Source organism: Halyomorpha halys, unplaced genomic scaffold (genome assembly GCF_000696795.3).
Source record: "Halyomorpha halys isolate HHAL.00 unplaced genomic scaffold, Hhal_1.1 Scaffold356.1, whole genome shotgun sequence".
Lineage (NCBI taxonomy): Eukaryota > Metazoa > Arthropoda > Insecta > Hemiptera > Pentatomidae > Halyomorpha > Halyomorpha halys.
This window is the reverse complement of record NW_027111799.1, coordinates 407,408-423,896: the sequence shown is the minus strand read 5'-3', so window position 1 is coordinate 423,896 and position 16,489 is coordinate 407,408. Positions and strand designations below refer to the sequence as shown.

The following is a 16,489-nucleotide window of genomic DNA, read 5'->3' as shown; positions in this document are numbered from 1 at the left end:
AATTAAAATTAATTTTCACTTACTTTATTATTAATTTTCAGAACAAAACCTGTTATATCACTAAAATTGTAATGAGTTTTTTATTATTATATAGTTTTATATTTTTAAAAAATTGGGCTTAATGTGATTTAGAAGGATTTTTTGTCTTAATTTTATTGATTAATAACTTACTGGAATTTTTATTTTCTCATCCAATCTGATTTTAGTTTAATAAATGTTAAGCTGTTTATAGTGTTATAACAAATGAATTGCAAACTTTGTTTTGAAGAAGAGTGCAAGGGGAATTTAAGTTAAAGGTAAAGAATTGAAGTTTCTCCAGTTAGGTTTGTTAATAGCTCCATCTCAATTGAAGATTTCTGTCCAAAAAAAACAACCAAAAATATAAATTTTCATATTGAGACACTGTTTGCAAGGAGCGATATGTAAATATATGTGTTACAGTGAAAGCTAAATATTAGTTATAGTAAACTGTGGCTATGAATTGTCAACCTTCACTGAAATGACCAGTGAAAGTTGATCAGGTGAATTTCTGATCAGTTTTAATTAGTGAAGGTTAAACTCCACTGAGCATGGTTAGTAAATGTTACTTTGTGCTGGCCCCGTTATGATTTAATGACTATGACTAAACAAATATTGCTTATTTGACGTCATGAACTGTTAATCTGTATTTAGCTCAGAGCTCCACTGAAAAGGATTAGTTTACATTTTTTAAGTGAGAGTAGAGAAAGAAAGTCGACAGTTATGACCCAATTAAAACAGTAATAATATATCATAATGTACCCAATAATAATGGGTAAGTTATAATCCACAACAATAATATATTTTGGGACTTCTAAAGCCATGTTATGAGTTTGTATTGCTTATTAAGGGCCAATAGTACCAATCTCCAGTAAAATTAAGATTTGTTGAAGAATTTAGTAAAACTCTGGTAACTTAGCGACCTGTTTCTGGTCTACAATTTTGTTAACCAGGTTACCAAGGTTACCTGAAACTGAGATAACTACCAAACTCCGCAATTCCTATCACTAATGTGGAAAATTGTGGGTCCAATTAAATTAAAAATTGATTCAACAGCCACTTTTGAAAGTCGAAATCGCTGAAAAGATTCATCAATTGATCACTTTAAATAATAATTTGGTAGAGGACGGAATACTTTTTTTTTTTATTATTGCCTGAGCAACTAATTTTTTGAAGACTTCGTCGTCTGTCAAATAGTCTATCTCGATCAAATCTGTTGTATTGAATTTGGAAATAAATGGAATAATACAATATACCTTCACTAGATAACAGATCCAACTGGAACTATGGAAGGTTCCTTGAATGGTTATCTACTTAGATGCAGATTTTCTCTAAACCTCAGTTCAACTGCTTATCATTGGATGATATAGTTCACTGCCAGATCTGAAGGTTAACTTTTCTGGTACAATGTATACTTACTGGTTTAATCCAAGATTTAAGAAATCGTAATTTAAACTGTAACAGTACAACCGATGCTAAGGAGTTTATATTCCTTATAGAAATCAGAAATACAAAAAACAATGCATTTCTTAAATTGAGAATGTGGGGCTCTTGATAACTAATATGAAATCTTTTAAACTTTTCCAACAGCATTGTACACAAGACTAACTTTCACTAATAACTGTTGATTAGTTCCACTAGTGAAAGCATGACTTCAACATACACTGTTGCTTAGTGTAGGTTGACAATGAATAGTAAATGTCAACTTTCCTTGAATCACCAACTATCCCAGTAAGACACATACTATTCTTTTGCAGGAGAAACGTTTGACATTTCTCTAGTTATGTTTATTAATTATTGCCCCTCAATTTGCTAATAAAATATCTCATCAGAAAATTTCTTGATAAATATTACTTCCTTTTTGCTCAAAAAGTGTTTAATCTTTATTTTTTGATGCTTTAGTCATTAATCAGGATCATTTGAAGTTAGAGAAGAATACATATATTTTGTAAAACGTACAACAAAATAATTTTGGGCGTGACGGAAGCAGCGTGGTAATGCGCCAGTCTGGCAACCCAAAGGTTGCAAGTTGAATCCCCGGCCCTATCCAGGATTTTTTTCAAGAATATAATTATACAATACTCACTCACAGGCTTCCCCTTGGAATTTGTGAGGCCCGTTAGCCAATGGGTGGCACTCATAAAAATAGGCATGGGAGTGATAAACTCATCCTATGAAAACCATGTCATGAAACGTGCGATGTATTTCCTAAGTACGTACATCACATGAGGCTTTGGACCTCCACAGTCTGTCGCGCCAATAATAACAATAAATAACAAAATAATTATTGAAAGTTCTTTAAGTAAACAAGCATCTGAATTAATTAGCATTGATTAGATTAAAATCATTTGGTTGAAAAGGAATACAGCAATTTCTAAAACATAAATTTATTAGAATAAAATAAATGACAATTAGAAATAAAAATAATAATAACGCTAAAATAACACATCAACCAATAAAAATATGTTGTTTTTTAGAAAAAAAAAAATAACTCAAACAATTAATAAACAAATCCACTGTACAAAATTTCTAACTATATGTATATACAAATACTGTACATGCTTCCTTAATTCATATTTATTTTTATTTAATACAAATATAATATTGATACAAGTTTTGATTGATTGATTTAAAGATAGTAAATTTATCACAGACAATGAATGGATTTCTTAAAAAAACTAATTTAAACAGAAAACTTACAAAATTATAATTAAATTTACCGGACAAAAATATTACAAATACATCATTCTTTATTTTAACACCTTGACTACTAACTATGAGATAACTCGTAGTTTTTATTTTTACCTGTGAGGCTTCGTCACAGTTTATTTATTTAACAAATTTATGCACCAATGAATTATTTCATCAAGTAAAAAAAACATTTTACATGAAAATTGGCAAATAAACAAAGCTATATATGTTTAATGGAAGATAATTATTTGACATATAAAGGAAGATGGATCCTTGTGGCAATCAAATATTGGTACTCAAAAATAGAAAAAAAAAATGTATTAGACATGTTATGCCCCAAATTACACTATACAAATATTGTTAAGTATACTAACACTAATAGCTTACTAAAATTATAAAAATAAACGAAGTAAATCTAAAAAGAATGAAATAAAAAAATTTAATAAAAATCTAGTAATCAATAATAAAATTGGAAAAGTGCCACTAAAGTGATAATTAGTGAAAAATAATAATAAATATGGACAAATTAAGAAAGAGAAAATAGATATAGTACAACAAATTAAGAAAGAGAAAATAGATATAGTACAACAAATTAAGAAAGAGAAAATAGATATAGTACAACAAATGAATCTAGGAAATAGATAAATGTAGCAAAATAAATTTGAAGAAAGTGAAAGTAAATTGAAATTTTATTTTTATTTAATTGCGAAGCCACAATGTTACAGGTTAAATCCTCCTTAAAAAGAAGATGGTCCGGGTGCAGTAAAAAAAAAAAAAAAGGACTCAAATAGTAATTAAACTATTTAATGTAGGCCAATGTTTCGTCCCACATTGCATGGCTTCAACAGAGCTAAAAAAAGATACAAAAAACTAAAATTAAGATTTAAAGTGAAAATTATAAATAAAGAAGAATTGCGAAACGGTATTATATTATAAAAGTAATCAAAACGGAAATTTATTTATACTTTTCACTGTAAATCTTAATTTTAGTTCTTTGTAGCCCTGATGAAACCCTGCATTGTGGCGAAACATTAGCTCACATTAAATAATTTAATCACTATTTGAGTTTTTGTTTATCTCAACCGGACCATCTTTCTTTCATATTTTAAATGCTGTCAATCAACAATCTTCCAATATATTTATTTATTTTTTAATTTTCCTAAATTTATCTATCTGCTCGATTCATTTATTATTACACCATACTTATATTACATTATTTTCCTCTCTCTCTCTCTCTCTCTATTCCATCTTTAAATTTTACTACATTTCTAATTATTTTTCACTTATTGTTACTCTATAGTATATTTTCACTTAAATTATCCATTAATGTATGTTTCCTTAATATTGATTCAATTCATTTTACCTCAATTAAACATTCAATCAAATTTATTTTATTCATTTTAATCTATATATTCATTTTTTAAACATAATTTTCTAGGCGTATTATAGCCATTATACTTCACACTGTTTTGCCCTTGCCCTTATGAAGCCTAGTGACAAGAAGTGTACCAAAGATTTCTAAAAAATAGTTTTTCACTATGTTTGAGTACCCTAATTTACCTACCACTCCAAACATCTTAAGGTTAAGATAGTTTTTATAGCTGTGGCATCACGATATGAGTTATCTCATAGTTGGCAAAAGACATTTTAAAGTATTTTTTTTACAATAATCAACTAAATAATATCAGAAAGAAAGGGTACATGTCCTGAGCTTTGTTAATAATAAAGAGTAAATCTGAACATTACAAAATAGCTTAAATTTTATTTTATTTAATTAATTAAAATAATCAAGTAGTTTTTATTACTTGTTATTTTGAAAATAAATCAATGATAATAACCCATTCTTAAAGAAGAGATTGAAATGTTATCAAAAGTCACAATTCTGTGTATTATTTAAATAAAAAACAAATTACAAATAATAATCGATAAAATTATACATATTCAATTTTCTTATTTTATCTCAAATAGGAGACAGATAATTTATATTATACAGTGTAAAATCGAATTTGGATAATATGAAAAACTATTAAAAATACAAAATTCTTCAAAAAATATACAAATTTTTTGGTTTAGTCAATAATCCCTGGAAAAAATATATACATACAAATATAAAATTACCTTATATAATACAGGCTTAAGAGGACTATCCTAAAGTTTTGTGAGTCAAGTCGACAATTAAAACAGTTATGCTTATCGAGATACCTGCAAAGAAAACAACAAATATAAGACTAATACAAAAAATATAACTTAATTTATACCTACATCCAAAAAAGAAAAAAAAAAATCTCCTGAAATAACAAAATCTTCAACAAATGGTCAAAACTTATGCTACTCACAATCAGACCACTCTGTTTTCCAATTTTGGCAACTTTTTTAATGTTGCTCAATTTAAATAATTTTTTAACTTAAGTCTTCTCTTCCTGTTTTAAATAAACATTTCAAAAGTGAGATAAGACTGAACGAGATAACAACCAAGGAATAAAGGATAAATAGAATGATGTCTGTTTAATAATTAATCAATAATCTAACAAAGGGATACATAAATAGTGTTAACAGACATGAATAGTTCAAGTGCTATAAGAAGGTAAAGGCTGTATGAGAACAATAATATTAAAATTAAATAAGAGAAAAGAAGAATTAATAAAAGAAATATGAAAATCTAGTAAATAAATATAAGTACAAAATGAAAATGCGGTAAGATTCTGAGTAAAAAAGTTCGTTAGAAAGATGAAGAATCTACCAGAAGGTCAAGAATATACTACTAGTTACTTGGATAGGCAAAAATAAGATATTTAAAAAAGGGAACTTATAAAAGGGTGAAGACAAATAATTTAAAAAATATAAAAGAACATAAACTTTGAAAAAAAAAAATTAACAGTGTTACTACTTTTTTAATAAATTAACTATTTGGGAATATGTTAACGATAAGTTCTGTTTGTTGGTTTTTAAAGTGATGGAGAAAGGTTTTAGTTGGATATAGAAGCTTTCAGAGATAAGCCCTTTGTCATGGTTACCAACTATGACAAGTATAGAAGTTTTATCAAAATCAAAGGAATGGTCTAAAGATAGAGAATGATCTGAAAGTTTTGAGGCAAAATAATTATGAGATGAAACAGAATATTTGTGTTGTGTGATGCAGTCCTTGAAATTTCCTGCATTAATTTGTTGTTATCTTGTTTTTATTCTCAGCCCTGATGAAGGCTAGAAATTCTGGCCGAAACGTTGGCAGTAATAAGATTTTTAAGTTATTTGTATTCTTCTCTGACCGCACCCCCTAATCATCTTCTCATATGTATCATCCACGGTCAATTATCTTCTCATAAATATTGAAAAATAAACTAAAATAAAAATCATTATCACTAAAGGCACTGCAATCTGATACAGGTCTTTGACTCACCAAGCATTGCTTTATCAACAATCTATTATTTGTTTTGTTTTTTCTATAAAATGATATAATTTAATAGAAATTGAAACTAAATAATTATAATAAGTGAAATTGTGATAATAGGTTATGGACTTCGATAAAATTTGACAAGGGCATAATAGCCTGCAATAGTTTGATAACAAATGACAGCTGTGATATTATAAATAAGTTGATAGATCCTTAGCAATGCCGGAATGGTTGAAACTTGCGTAGCAAGATAATAAAAAATGTGATACTATATGGATATTTTTATTATAACTAATAATATTTATTTCAGTCAATGAATCTCGACATTCCAACTCTCGACTAGTTAAGACAAATTCTATTCTTCATTTTACCACTACTTATAGTACAAGAGCCACAGAGAAAAAAAAGGCAGTTATTTCACCCCAATTCTTTATTACTTTAACGTAAACTATGTATGATTCCTAGTCTAAGTTGATGAATCTGCCAAGTATAGGTAGGAGGAGTAAATAAAAAATGGCCACTGTTTCAAAATGTTAAAAAAATAATTTTTCATTGATAGCTCCATATCGTTAAAACCACAAACAACACTAGAAAATCTAAGAGAAAATTATCTAAAGTAGAGTAAATTTTCTAACATAAGAGCCCTAATAGAGCTAATTATGTCCGATTTTTCCAAGATATAGCTTTTTAAAAAATGAAATTTCATAACAAATATACTGTATAAAATATATATCTCAAAAACCATTTGACTTACAGATGTCTATTAGCACTTAAATTAAAGCTAGTTAAATTTACTATAAAGTAGTTTATGGCCTTTATCTTCTTAGGAGAAGTAGTTTTTATGATGATATTTGACAAAATAAATTAATTTATGGTTGTTCAGACAAAATTTCATGTCCATAAGACATACATATGTCTGCGAGCATTCAAAATAAAGGTAATGTAACTTACTATAAAGTAGTTTATCACATGTATCTTCGTATGGGTAGCAGTTTTTATGATATACGCATGTAAATATAAATTTTGCACATGAAATTTTGTCTAAACAACTACAAATCAATTTATTTCATCACATATCATAAAAACTACTACTCTTATAAAGATAAACGTCAGAAACTACTTTATGGTACATTAAACTAATTTTAATTTTAATGCTAATAGACATTTGTACATTGAATGGTTTTTGAGATACAGATTTCTCAAGATAAATTCACTAACTACTGATGTTTCAGTGCATTTTTAAAAAGCTATATCTCGATAACAATAGAAGATTTAACTAGCTTTAATTTGAGTGCTGACAGACATCTGTATGTCTTATGGTTCCTGAAATAAAATGTTTCAAAATTAAAAGTTATTGTCCAAATAACTATAAATCAATTTATTTTAGCAAATATCATGAAAACTATTATTCCTACGAAGATAAACGTCATAAACTACTGTATAGTACATTAAACTGCCTTCTATTTGAGTGCTAACAGACATCTGTAAGTCTAATATGGTTTCTGAGATATATTTTTCACAAAATAAATTCACTAACTACTGAATTTCCAGTGCATTGTAAAAAAAAGCTATATCTTGGGAACTATTAAACGTAAATTGTTCTATTAGGGCTCATATTTTAGCAAATTTGCTCTACTTTACATGATGTTCTATTAAGTTTCCTACGGTTCTAGTTAGTTTTAAAGATATAGAGCTCCAATTGAAAAATTAATTTTTTATAACTTTTTGAAATAGCCACCATTTTTTATTCTCATCAATTTTGACTGGTAATTATACATGATTTTCAATAAAGTAATAAAAATTTGGGGCGAAATAACTGCATTTTTTATCCTCTTGGATTTTTTACTATTCCTGATTATTTAATTATATTCTCATAAGATCCAAATGAACTTACCTGAAACTTAATTAGACTTCATCAACTCGACAACATAAAAAACATTGTCTGACTTATGACCCCCTTTAGGAAAATGATGGCTCAAGGAAGTATTAAAACCTGGTATGAACTTCTGGCTGAATTTTCTGATGGAAGATACAAGAAGCTATCTGCAGAACCGATGCTGTCGTACTTCTCTCCTCTGATGAGCTGGCTTCAACAGCAGATCACAAAATACAACATACCGATTGGATGGTAACAATGTTATTTACTGAAAATGGTAAAAAATTACTGTCATTAAACAGGTAAAAAAAAAAAATAATAATAAAAATTTTTAAATAATTAATTTGTTTTGTTTTTTTATTTAGAAAATATTTGACCTTATTATATGCACAGAAACAAAAAAAAATCGAAATAAATAAATATAGGAAGGTCCGGATGGGTTGTAAAAAACAATTTATATAAAATAGCAGAAGACTATTTATCAGTAACCAATGTTTCGCCCCATTTTTCAGTGCTTCATCAGGGTTAAAAGAAAACAAGATACAGAGAAAGCTATTTAAAAAAAATTCTTATGGTCTTAGTACAGCGTAATCCCGACTTCGGTACTCTAACACTACAGTAATCGGAATTGCCATTAAAAAAGAGTTACTTTTTATTCGAAAACTCAGCAGGCAATAACATTTTTGTTTTCAAATAAAAATACACATGTATGTTTTTAACTTCCCAAACTATTGGCAAGTTATGTAATCACTGTGAAAATTTTTACACAGTTTCATTATCGAGTAATCTAATACCTATGAAAGTATTCATAATATCTATTGTATGAATCATTTGATTCTGTAAAACTAATTTAATTAATAGAAGAAATATGTGTAATATAAATTTTGTTGGTGAACTCATTTATTTTTCATCACATTTTAAATAAATCCATACAAAGAGTATTTTTTTGTTTTTATTTTTACTCTTTTTTACTTATAAATGAACAATCGTATAGTTAAAAAATAAATCATCGCTTAGAATTACTGAGGATGTGAAAGAAAACAAAAGAGTAGCCGCCCAAAATACGGCTAGAAACCAACAATGACATAAAAATCATAGCATCTGATGAAAAAAAATTTTAAAAAGATTTATTTTTTAAAACTTCAAACTGTTAACTTAAAAAAAAAATTAAATACATGAAAATAGTTATCTACATTCATATTGTTAAATTTTTCTTAACACTTTCTTTAATCCGAACACCTGCAGCAATTAGCTCGGATTACCAAGGTTAAATTTTATTTTATTTTCATTTAGTCCTGATGAAACACTGCCAAGTGGGGTGAATAAATATATTTTTTTTACTACTTTGTGTACATTTTTAAACCGCCACCCAAACTATCTAAATTACAATAATTAAATATACAAAATAAAATGAATAAAATAAATTATTACAACCTGAAATACGACACGATGGACGGTTGTTCCTTTCCTTCATCATCACTAAAAGGAAGTAAAAAATCAAATTCTTTTCTACTTGCAATGGCCGCCTTCACGTCTTCAATACTGATTTCAGGAGGAGGGCTGAAAAATTATTTTAAAATTACAAAACTTACAGTAGGAGCAGCCAAACCTTTTCATATCAAGGGTCATTTTTTTTTAATCTGATTCAGATGAGATAAGAGTAACAATAATGTATTTATCGAATAAATTTAAGGATCATTTCATAAAATAATTATTTCCGAATTAATATCAATCAAATAACTATTGTTTAATTTATTTCTTGAAATAATTATTAGATATTTTAAAAATTCATTGAAATAAAGTAATGAGCAGTTATTTCTGAAATAATTATAATTATCTGATAATTGTTATATTTTATTTTTGGAACACATTTATGCTAATTAAATCCCTCATGACAGTATTTACTATCGTGGCAGCACAGTTTGGTAGCATAGCTCATAGTACATATTGCAGCAGTGAAGCTACTACCATGATAAGGCCCATATATAAGGTTACACTTTACAGTAACAGCTGTAACTGTTGTATCAACAGTCATGACCTAGATGTGGGGATATGTTCTAGAAAGGTTTCTTCACTGTATGAAGTAAACTTACATTAATTTCTTCTTGTTACCTTCTTTACTGTCACCCAACTTCTTTTGAGCAAGAAATCAATCATAACTAAATTATTAACTTGTCTAAAAATTCAGAAGAGCTCTAACCCTCCAGCCCCATGTAAGCTTTCAGGTTATGTTAGAGCTAGATGAAAATTCTTCAGAGTAAACTGAATCCAGAGTTCGGCAAAACTTAAATATAGATAAAACTGCAGCTATCATTGTCATGGATACAATATTTATTTATTAATGGTTTATTCATGAATATTGTATCAATAACAATTTTACCTGTAGTTTTACCATTATTATATAATATACCAAGTGATTATATTGAAAATTATGGGAATTGGCATCTTTCTTCTAGGCAATCCTTTCCGACCGGACCCACCCCACTAAGATCCCCAGAGAGCGACAGTCCTATTCCACTTTTGAAATAATTTCTTAAAACGGGAAGAGGAGATTAGGATAATTAAACCATGTTTAAGCAATGTTTAAAAATCGCCTGACATTCGAAAACGACATGAAATCCGCACTCCATGGTAGCCTTACTTATCTGAAGTTTGAAGGAGATAGTTATAGCAAGTCGATTGGTCAATGTATGACATGACACAATCTCACAAGAGGAGATCAAAACAAAAAAAAAGGCAATCCTTACCAGCTGGAAATGTGTTACTGACACACTCTCCAAATTTTACACCACTGGAATTTTTTTGCTTGAGGTGACATAAACCAAAAACATCTAAGCAAGCCAAGTCAATGACCTTAATTTTTAATAAAGAAGGATAATTGAAACTTGTTAAACACATTCAGTGCTGTTCGACCACTGTTGCTGTAGAAGAAAAATGCCATGCCTGCCTTAATACTCGTAATTGCTTTGAACTACTGTTAATGTTTACATTTCATTAATAAAGTAGTTGGGGCAGATATTAATTCATTTATAATAACTTAAATAATTCATAACACTACAAATCTTTAGACATGAATATCACCTAAACAAAGCTGTTTCTTGTTTTGAGATCTTTAATTCAAATTTTCAGTTAGGACACTTATCCCTGAAAAACCCTGTATATACCCTCACCCTACCACCCCACCTTCCCCTACGATAGCATAACTACAAACTATACTCACTTATCCCGATGCCTGATCCAGCTGGCATTGTAAGATCTCCTGACTAACTCTTCGGCAATAGAAGAAAAGACAGATATCAAAACACGCTCAACAGCTGGATAATGAACATCTGGTAACAATTCTTCATGTGTAGGCTTTTGACTAACTGTATTCATCATGCATTTATTCAAAAAACTTTTAAAACCTTCCAATTCTTGACCTAGTGGTAAAAAGATACTGCCTTCATTGGTGACTTCCAGCGATGTACCAGCAGGCTCAACATCTATAAAAAACAAAAAATATATGATTTGTCAACAAAAATAATATAAATAAGTGATTTAATCTCCTCTTCACAAGTTTGGGACCACCTTAATTTTTACTCAGTACAATTTTGACCTCTAAAGTATTATATTTTATCTTCTAAAATAGGCAGATTCGGCAATGCTTCGCTATTAGTACATTTGAGAATGTACATACATTAATTGAACACTGTTGAAACTGATATCAATTAATATGTAGATGAAGCGATAAAACAGTAACTATAGTAACATAAATGGTAACAGCTAACTTCACTAAATACTAAATACTGGTCCGATTTAGTTGATTTTTTTCCTATTCTTTTAGACAATTTGATTACATATGATATATATACTACATAATATATGAATAGTTTTATATAATAACCCCTACTGTGCTTCAATATTATTAATTTTTAATTTCTTTGAAAAATAGTATTTGACGGTTTCAGAAAATGCTAAAAACAAATATGCTTTGCTTTTTCCTAAAAAAAAACAAAAACAATTTGTTGACCTACTTAACTAAAATCCTTATTATTTTTTTTTTTTTAATTTTTAGTGAATAAACAATCATTTAACAGATTCAGTAATATTTTTTTTTTCTTCAGAAAGACAAATCTATTTAGATATAATAACCATGAAAAACATGTATACTTTCTGAGCTATGCACCAAAAAAATAGGACTAGCCTATAATATTCCTGGGAAAATCCAGAACATTCACAAAATGCCATAATCAGATGAACGGTATGGCAGTACATAAAGTACGAGCAAATATTCATTTTTATAAATTAGATTAGTACCATCTACTTAATTTATTATTATGTATACTTCCAAGTCTGTTTGTTATTATTTTCTTTTTCTTTCTTATTTTGTTTTTTCAACTCTGATGAAGGCCAGAAATTCAGGTTGAAACGTCGGCACATATAAATATGTTTTAGTTATTTATGTATCTTTACTGACCACCCCTCTGATCACCTCCTCATATTGAATCTACGGTCAACTATGAGTTAACCTCCTTTTGAAATAAATTGCAGTGATAATTTATATATATGAGAAAATAGGATTGATAATTGATGGTTTAATGTGTTATGGTAGTTGAATAAAAATATTATTTTTGGTGAATAAAAATGGTGTGTATGAATAGGATTTAGAGGGATTAGGTCAGTGCTAAGCTTTGGACTGTGCCTAAGTCGGCGGAACCAGGAATTCTTTCTCCAATTCTTGAAGAGTATAGACCTGAAGTGTCCACTAAACACCATATTAAAAAATTGTTTAAATTAAATAATAGTACTTTCCAAAATGATTGGTTTTGAGTTTGAAATGAGAAAAACAAAGAAAGGAGTCGGCCTAAAAGGGGTGCAGCAGTGAAGAACACAAATAAGTAAAAACATATTTATTAGTGTCAACGTTTCGACAAGAATTTCAAGCCTAAGAAAAAAAACAAGATAACAGCCACAATGAATAAAAGGAATTACAGACTGATTAGAAAATAACTAATAATATAGATACATAAATAGAAGTGCTGAAAGAAAATGTATAGTCTAAGTATTATGAGAAGATGAAAGTTATATGAGAAAAAGTAATATTGAAATTAAAAAAGAGGAAAGAACAAGAATAAAATACGTAATGAGGTGTAGATAGTTGACCGTAGATTAATGATTGGAGAAGTTTGTCGGGGGTGCGGTCAGCAAAGAACAACAGAGTTGCAAGCCTACCTTCTACGCCACAACCCCTGATGAAGATCTGAAACTCAGGTCGAAATGTCGGCATAAAATAAATAAATGTAGTTTTATTTATTTATGTTGTTCTTTGCTGACCGCACCCACCGACAAACTTCTCCAAGAATAAAATAAATATGAAAATCTAATAATTAAATATATGTACAAAATGAAAATAATTAATTAAAGTTATGAAAAAAATGGAAAAGAAAACATATATGTAAGTAAAATATCAGGAACAAAGAAATAATTTTTTTTGTTTTTATTAGCATTTACTACTGTATTTACATAAAATACATCTAGTAAATTTGATCTTAGATTATAATAGAGGAACTCCCCTTTTCCTACCCCCGAGGAACCCCTCCCCGTTGGTAGTATCCTAGTAACATTTCTTACATCTTGAGGCCATCTTCTTTTCAGGCACCTCAGAGAATTTTCAGAAACTAATGGGTTTGGGCGATTACGGAGTTTATAATGGAAGGATTGATATCTGGTTTGGGTTATTAACTTTAAGATAGTTAAATCTACCAATATTTAAAAAGTACATGAAATTGATAAACAGTGTGAAAATCTCCACTTCTGCTCTCCATGGTACCATTACTTACCTGACTTATCAAACAGACAATTACAGTGAGTAGGTTGGTCGATGTACGACATGTCACAATCTCACAAGAGATCATAACACAAAAAAAGGCCTTCTCCGGCTGACCCACCCCGCTAAGACCCCCAGGGAGCGACGGTCCTATATCACTTTTGAAATATTAGCTTAAAACAGGGAGAGGAGACTTTAAGATAGTTTAAATCGAGCAATATTTAAAAGGCACTTTGAAATTGAAAAATAGCATTAACGCACTAACGCCAGGCACTCCATGAAACATGTGGTCTCTATGGAACATGAAGGTCTTTATGAATGATTTAATTTGTGACAAAATAAGAAGCTGTAAGGATTTTAGATTGCAAGGATAGGATACAAAAGGAATATTTGTAATCGACCAAGAAAAAAAGGATACTGAGGATAATCCTTAAAACTCCACATTTTGTTCCAAAATGGAACCTGATTAACAGTTCCAAAGAGATATGTCCATATCTGAACTATTTATGGAAATAAAAAAAAATAAAACCTCTAGAATCATAGAATACCAAAGCCTACCAAAAAATAATAATTTCAGTTTTTTATTTTTAGGGATTTATCATTATTAGAAACATTAAAACTATAGTATCTAATCATCCGTAATGGGGTTAAATTTGCAGAATAGCAAACTTTATGAAAAAAAAAACTCTAGATGATTCAATTTTTCTCCCGCCCCCAACTTAACAGTATGCATATTTACATTGTTCTCAATAAAATAAATAAAATTTAATACCAGAATTTGTGACCTCTTCTTCAGCTAGGCTATCGCTGGTAACATCTACAGTATCTTTTTCCGTCAACATTTTATCTTGTTTTAAAAGTTCCATGATTCCATCAATTCTTGGACGGTAAATGAAATTTAAAGATAGTTCTATAGTTGGGCCATCATATTCTACAAAATAATTAGTTATGTTTTTTATTTAAAAATATAATGTATTAAAAGAATTTTAAAAAAAAATAAACACAACCTGGAATATTTCTTATAGGAGTATAACATCTAACTCTGGCCCAATCCAATATTTCCAATGTAGTCCACTTTTCTAAATGAGGAATTTCATTTATAATTCGACCGATAGCCTTGGCTCGCATCCACTGTAACAAAATAATGAATAATCACACTTTAAGTGAAGTGAATAAGTGAGTGATAATAGTGTAAAGTTAATTAATAACAAAAAGTTTTAAAATTAATTGGAAAAGTGACAAAAAAGGTTGATTTGACTAAATTTATTGACCTGGGCAGAATAGCCTATAAAAAGTTTTTAATTGTTGTTTGTGAGGTTTTAATTGTTGCTTGTGAGGTTTTAATTGTTGCTGGTGGGGTTTTAATTGTCCTTGAGCAGAGATGGACAAAAATTAGCTATAGTTGAAACTAATAGCTAATGTTGCCATGGATACGATCTTTATTCATGAATGAACCATTGATAAATAGATATCGGGTCCATGGTAATTTTAGCTATTAGTTTCATAGTTGCTTAGTTCTGTCCTTGAAAATAGTCAGGTTGGCTGAAATGTACATTTAAAGTAATAACATATAGAGTCTATGCAAATCCACAGCATATAATAAAGCAGAAAATCTTAAAATTCATAGTACTTTTCCACCAATACTATGTTATTCTTAAAATTTATAGATAGTAATTTATTTAAAAAATAAATTATACATCTAAAAAATTATAGAAAAAACAATTTAATTTATTGAACCACCCTATAACAATATATTTGGTAAATGTAAAAAGTAATAACAAAGAGTCGATACAAATCTACAGCATAAAATTCTTGGTACTTTACTGCCTAATCTATGTTATTTTTACATAATTATCTTAATATTTATAGATAGTAATTTATTTAGAAAAGAAATAATATATCTAAAAAATGAAAGAAAAAAAAATTAAATTTATCGAACCATCCAATAACAATATATTTGGTAAATGTAAAAAGTAATGACAAAGAGTCAATGCAAATTTACAGCATAATATAAAGCAGAAAATCTTAAAATTCTTTGATACTTTACCAACTAAATAAACTATTTTATTTTTTACAGAATTATCTTAAAATTTATAAATAATAATTAATTTTGAAAAGAAATAATATATCTAAAAAATGATAGAAAAAAAATTAAATTCATTGAACCACCCTATAACAATATATTTCAGGGGTGGCCAAAAAGTCGATCGCAAGCCCAATTTGGGTCGATCGCTTGTACTGTCTAGGGTGGAAATTCGTGTACCATGGACTTAGAAGCGATTGTAGAAGACACAACTTTCTAGCAACAGTTTCAGGCATATTTCATATGGACCAAAAGTTATTAATAATCCATGTTCTTTTAATTCCCCTGGATGTTAGTTTTTTGGGCCTTTAAATAATTATTGTTGTTTTTTTTTACGTAGGCAGATAAGTCGTATATCTGTATTTCAGTACGATGTGTACTCAGCAAAAGCTATTATTAAGATAGATAAGCAAAAAAATTAAACCATATTATTCTTTCATGATAAATTTTACTGGAATCTATACCCTTTATTTTACTTTCTTATTCATTGTGTCATCCGTATGTTTTAGGCTCTTTTTCCCACTATCAAGTTCTAAAAATAAAAATATTTACAATCAATAGTTTTACAATTAGCATACAGTTAATCAAAAACTTTTATATTGCATTTTAAGATAAAAAAAAGAT

General features: G+C 28.6%; 2 protein-coding genes across 3 annotated transcripts in view; one reads left to right on the top strand and one right to left on the bottom strand.

Moving 5' to 3' along the window:
• Nucleotides 1–8,232, top strand: part of LOC106681670 (angiotensin-converting enzyme-like protein Ace3) — a gene marked incomplete at its 5' end in the record, with an annotated part of 32,437 nt that extends 24,205 nt beyond the window's left edge. The window contains 1 exon segment of the mRNA XM_067049783.1: nt 8,064–8,232. Coding sequence (XP_066905884.1) covers nt 8,064–8,232 — 169 coding nt within the window.
• The window catches only part of LOC106681669 (YEATS domain containing 2 homolog D12), a 21,554-nt gene continuing 13,172 nt past the window's right edge, over nt 8,108–16,489 (bottom strand). Inside the window, exons 8-12 of one of the 2 annotated variants that reach the window (XM_014422112.3) lie at nt 14,790–14,913; nt 14,555–14,713; nt 11,197–11,458; nt 9,411–9,536; nt 8,108–8,244 (exon numbers count right to left, since the gene is read on the bottom strand). In XM_014422112.3, the coding sequence (XP_014277598.1) occupies nt 8,238–8,244; nt 9,411–9,536; nt 11,197–11,458; nt 14,555–14,713; nt 14,790–14,913 (678 nt within the window). In that variant the 3' untranslated portion in view covers nt 8,108–8,237. The remainder of the gene's footprint in view (nt 8,245–9,410; nt 9,537–11,196; nt 11,459–14,554; nt 14,714–14,789; nt 14,914–16,489) is intronic. The other variant, XM_014422114.3, reaches the window with a different exon arrangement.